The sequence below is a fragment of the Rhagoletis pomonella genome, unplaced genomic scaffold (assembly GCF_013731165.1).
Source record: "Rhagoletis pomonella isolate Grant_MI unplaced genomic scaffold, Rhpom_1.0 Rhpom_scaffold_00001, whole genome shotgun sequence".
In the NCBI taxonomy this organism is placed as follows: domain Eukaryota; kingdom Metazoa; phylum Arthropoda; class Insecta; order Diptera; family Tephritidae; genus Rhagoletis; species Rhagoletis pomonella.
Genome location: NW_023458555.1, coordinates 59,608,065 through 59,612,837, shown reverse-complemented (window position 1 = coordinate 59,612,837; position 4,773 = coordinate 59,608,065). Strand labels below are relative to the sequence as shown.

The window sequence follows — 4,773 nt, the reverse complement described above, 5'->3', positions numbered from 1 at the left end:
TAGCACCGACAAATGAATATATACACAAATGAATATATTCGGTTATGGTTAAAACAATTCAAGTTTTTGTATTGAATTTTTGGTTTAAAATTTATTTTTTCCATTTCAGTAGGGTTTTTTGCACATTATCTTCTGCGCGAGAATTGATCACAATAGATACGGATCTGAATAAGCGACTGGAACACGACTGTTTGTCAAAAGCATACGATTTCGAACTCGCGTAAATGTACATTATCCAAATGCGATAGCATAAACGCTCTACGAAAACATAAGTGCTAAATGTTGCATTTTAAATGCAGTGAAAACGCTGCATAAGTCAAAAATACCAGCCGTTTAGCTATGGAAAAAGCAAAAATGTGGCTCGATATAACCCTTCATGCCTTATTATCTATTTTGTTCCTTGTTTACTTAAATATCTCGCTGCCGTCACAGTATACAGTAAACCATGATACAAAAAAGAAAGTAGTTTCAATAAACTTTTGACGGATAATCAAATTTGTTGGAGCTTCATAAATTGTGAGTATTATCAACGGCCTTGCCACTTTGATGACATTAAAACAATAAATCGGAGTATTTTCCTTCCCGTATTTATATCAATGTACCTAATATTTCAAATCAAAAATCATTATCAGTGCTTGGTATTTTTTTGACTTACGTAGTTCGCATTTTTTTATTAAAAGTATTTAAAATATAAACCATATACCAAAGGCGATTTCATTGTAATTGTTCTTTTTATTTTATTATAAAAACCACGCTCGCATTGTGCTGTTATTTTTTCATTTTCTTATTTTCAACGCAATCTTGAGGTTAAGACGTGTTTTTATAGTGCTCTGGTGTATAGTGAAATAATGCTTGAAAGTGACCGTAATACAATCCGAAAACTGCACAGGTGTATTACTAAGCGACAACTTTACGCAAAGAAGCGACAGCTTTGCGCCAACCTGAGTGACTAAAAGGTAAAATAGCTAAAACAAAAACCTTGTCAACATTCCACAGAAAACAAAACTTCAAAAACTGCGCGAAAATGCTTTGAGAAAATATAACAGAGAGGAAGAGAGCGAGCAGCCGTTCGACACTAACCGGCCAGCAGGTGCCAGATAGCAGCAGAAGTCAGACGATTATGCATGCACACCAACAAAATGGATAGCGTCAGCTCCCTGCGTATATATGCGGAGGCAAATGAGGTACCTAGCCCCTTTTTGAGAAGTTCGCGGATCGCCCGCTCACCAGGGAGAGACAATCCACTAGCAATTGAGCAAGCGACAAACAAAGAACCGCGCGAAACACAGCATCATAAAGAATGCGAATATGAGCAAACGACGGAACGAGAAGCTTATGGAGATCCGCTATTTCTACTGGGAGCTAAGATCAAAGAGGTGATTAGTAGGATGGAAGGCCAGGAGCACATCAACAACCAAAGGAGAGACCTTGTGAAGGCGAGTGACGAGCAGCATAAGCGTGCTCTCACTGAGCTTCACGGCCGGAGACCATCTGCTACTTTTGATTGGAAGAGCACACAGACAGAGAGAGAGAAGCAAACGAAGAGAAATCGTAAGAGCGATGTTATAGAGACTAATGGTAAAGATACTGCGGACCCCAATTCGCCGCGGCAAACAAATAAACGCAGCCGCCTAACATCTCCTGAGGATCTAATTGGTCAGACACCACAACAAAAGAAGAGCCAAGACCAACCGCAGAATTTAGAACAAGCTGCAATAAATAAGCAAACAAGCAACAGCTTTCCTATAGGTGCAAACGCCACCCAATCAGGTGAATGGAAGACGAAGATGGACAAAAGGCAGGCCAGAAGCAAGCCAGGGAAATCCGATGCCCTGATCCTTAAAAATACGGGTGATCTCGCATACGCGGAGATACTTAAGGAGATAAAGTCGCAGCCCGAGCTGCAGCAACTCAGTTAACTGTAAAGCACATAAGAAAGACGTCAAAAGATGAACTTTTATTTGAGCTAAAAAAGCAAGCTGACCCAGCGACTCAGAAGCTTAAACCAGCAGTGGAAACTGCTCTTGGAGGAAAGACACAAGTTCGGTCTATTATCCAAGAGACCCTGCTAGAAATTAAAAATATCGATGAAGTCACTACTAGAGACGAAGTACTCGATGCGCTAAGAAGCAATCTTCCCAACGAAGAAACTATGCCATCTGCGATACGTTCAATGCGCGCTGCTTATGGGGGGACGCAAACGTGTACTTTAAGTCTGCCAGCACTGACCGCTCAAAAACTTCTCGACAAGTCGAAAATCCGCATCGGCTGGGTTATATGCCGCGTAAGACAAAAAGAAGTCGTAACCAGATGCTTTAAGTGCCATGACTTCGGGCATGTGGGTAGGCAATGTCGGAACGAGGAGGATCGCACTAATCTCTGTTTTAGATGCGGCAAGCCAGACCATAAGGCGAGGTCCTGCTCGAACCAACCTTCATGCATACTTTGTCTCAAAAATGGGCAAAATAACACCAATCACGCGACAGGAAGCCGAACATGTCCTATTTTTCAGAAGGCAAAAGCATACACGGTACCAGCAAAAACACCATGAAGTTGTTGCAGCTCAATTTAAATCACTGCGAAGCAGCTCAAGACTTACTTGGCCAAACGGTGTCTGAGCTGGACATAGACGTCGCAATATTAAGTGAGCCATATAAAAACAGAAAAGAGGTCTCGTGGGTCAGAGACACAACCGGTAAGTGTGCCATGTGGAGCTGCGGAAGTACACCAAAACATCTCGGGATAGTCTTATCGACGGCCGGTTTTGTATGTGCCAGAATAAATAACCTTTACGTTTACAGCTGCTACATTCCACCTAGTACGGACTTGGTTAGCTTCACTTCAATTATAACCGAATTAGTTAATGACGCTAGGCTAAGAAACGCGGCTCTCATTGCAGGAGACTTTAATGCATGGGCAGTTGAATGGGGGTGCAAAAGAACTAACCCGAAAGGAAGAGAGCTCCTTGATGCACTGGCCTCACTTAACCTGGTATTGCTCAACAGCGGAAATGAAAACACCTCCTCCAGAAACGGGGCTGGTTCTATCATAGACCTCTCGTTCATTAGTGGAGGTCTAAGCAGAGACGTTAGCTGGCACATCAGCGAGTGCTACACACACAGCGATAATCGCGCTATCAGTATTACCATCGACCGAGCACGGGCAAACACGGTACTCCCTAGTGGAAATCGAGGTTGGAAAGCCAAAAGCTTTGACGAAAAGCTCTTCGAAATAGCATTTAACGATGTAGAAGTATCGCTTTCGATGGAGACTGCAGCGTCTGAGCTAATGAAAGCTATAACTACAGCATGCGACATATCCATGGAACGACAAGGTCGACACAAAACACGCAAGCCGGCGTATTGGTGGAATGACCACATTGCGGCGCTGCGCGCACGGTGCAATAGGGCTAGACGCATATGCGAACGCTCGCGTCAAGCAGAAAATGCTATACAGCTTAGGCGGGCATACAAGGACAGCAGAAGGCAACTTAAGAACGCTATCCGGTGCAGCAAACAAAGAATGTTTAAAGAGCTATGTGATGGTGTCGACAGCAACCCTTGGGGTTTTGCCTTCAAACTGGTACTTAACAAATTGAAGAAAACAACCCAACCAACATGCCCAGCACTTTTGGGGCAAATTGTAAAAGAACTCTTCCCTCAACAGCCCAGATTCAGCAGAAATTTGAACTGAAGCACAGTGGCAGGAACGATGGGACAGAACAACAAAGGGTAGGTGGACTTACCGCCTCATACCAAAAACTGGCACTTGGCTCAGCAGGAAACACGGCACAGTCGATCACTATCTGACCCAAGTCATCAGTGGACGCGGATGCTCTAAAGCATACCTTTATCGCTTCGGACATACGCAAACCCCTTATTGCGAGCACTGTGGACCGACGGTCATTGAAGACGCCGAGGACGCATTTTTCAAATGCCTCCGCTTCGACTCCATGAGATCCGTACTTAATACCAAACGTGGCTCCTGTATAACACCAGAAAATATGGTACCGATAATGTTAACGAGCGAGGAAGCATGGAACTATATCTGCCATTTCTCTGCCGAAATGATTAAAGTCCTTCGACGCAACTTAAATTAGCAGCCGCTACAGTCTTGGCGCAACAAGCCCGTTTTCTTGAGAAGTAACGGCCTTAAGGGGGCGAGCCTCTAAAAAATCGAATAAGCGGTATTAAATTGCTATATGCGGTCTATACTATACTTAGATACGAACTTCCTAATAGGATAATCTAAATGGGTGGGTTGGTTTAACACCAGATCGACTTTAACAGCGGGTGGTGTCATGTGAACAGTAACGGACGTAGAGCTTAGCGCTCAAACCGCCTCCCGACGAAATACTTGACGGTGGTACCGGGGGGATCGGTACGTAGACGGTAGGAGGTTTAGTGGGTTAAAGTCTCACACTGACTGGTTTGGGGTTAAGGCTTTCGATGCTTCCTCCTCTGAAAAAAAATAATAATAATAAAATCCCCTCTAGTTTAAATGACAACTGATGGGTCTACATGGATAAATGTATAACGAGAGAAAAGGGGCGTTGACATTTATAAAACAACGTCCATGTAAAAATATCAATAAAAAATCGAATTAAAAAGCTCAAAATTGTTATGGAACTTTGTCGAATTTTCTTAACTTTTGTACAAAGATTGAAGTTTGGACTTATGGTTTTTGATAGATAACGAGCTATTCTTTCATAAAAAAAAAACAAGTAATTTTTAAACAAAAAGCACAAGCGACTTCAATTTTCATATAAAAATT

At 42.8% G+C, this 4,773-nt stretch overlaps 1 protein-coding gene across 1 annotated transcript; it reads left to right on the top strand.

Moving 5' to 3' along the window:
• Positions 1 to 3,191: 3,191 nt before the first annotated feature.
• LOC118753731 lies at positions 3,192 to 3,688 on the top strand (the record flags this gene model as incomplete). The annotated part of the gene is given in 2 exon segments (XM_036488635.1): positions 3,192 to 3,461; positions 3,667 to 3,688. Coding segments are annotated over 2 exon segments (292 nt in total), but the record flags the coding sequence as incomplete, so codon positions are not given.
• Between the last annotated feature and the right edge of the window lie 1,085 nt (positions 3,689 to 4,773).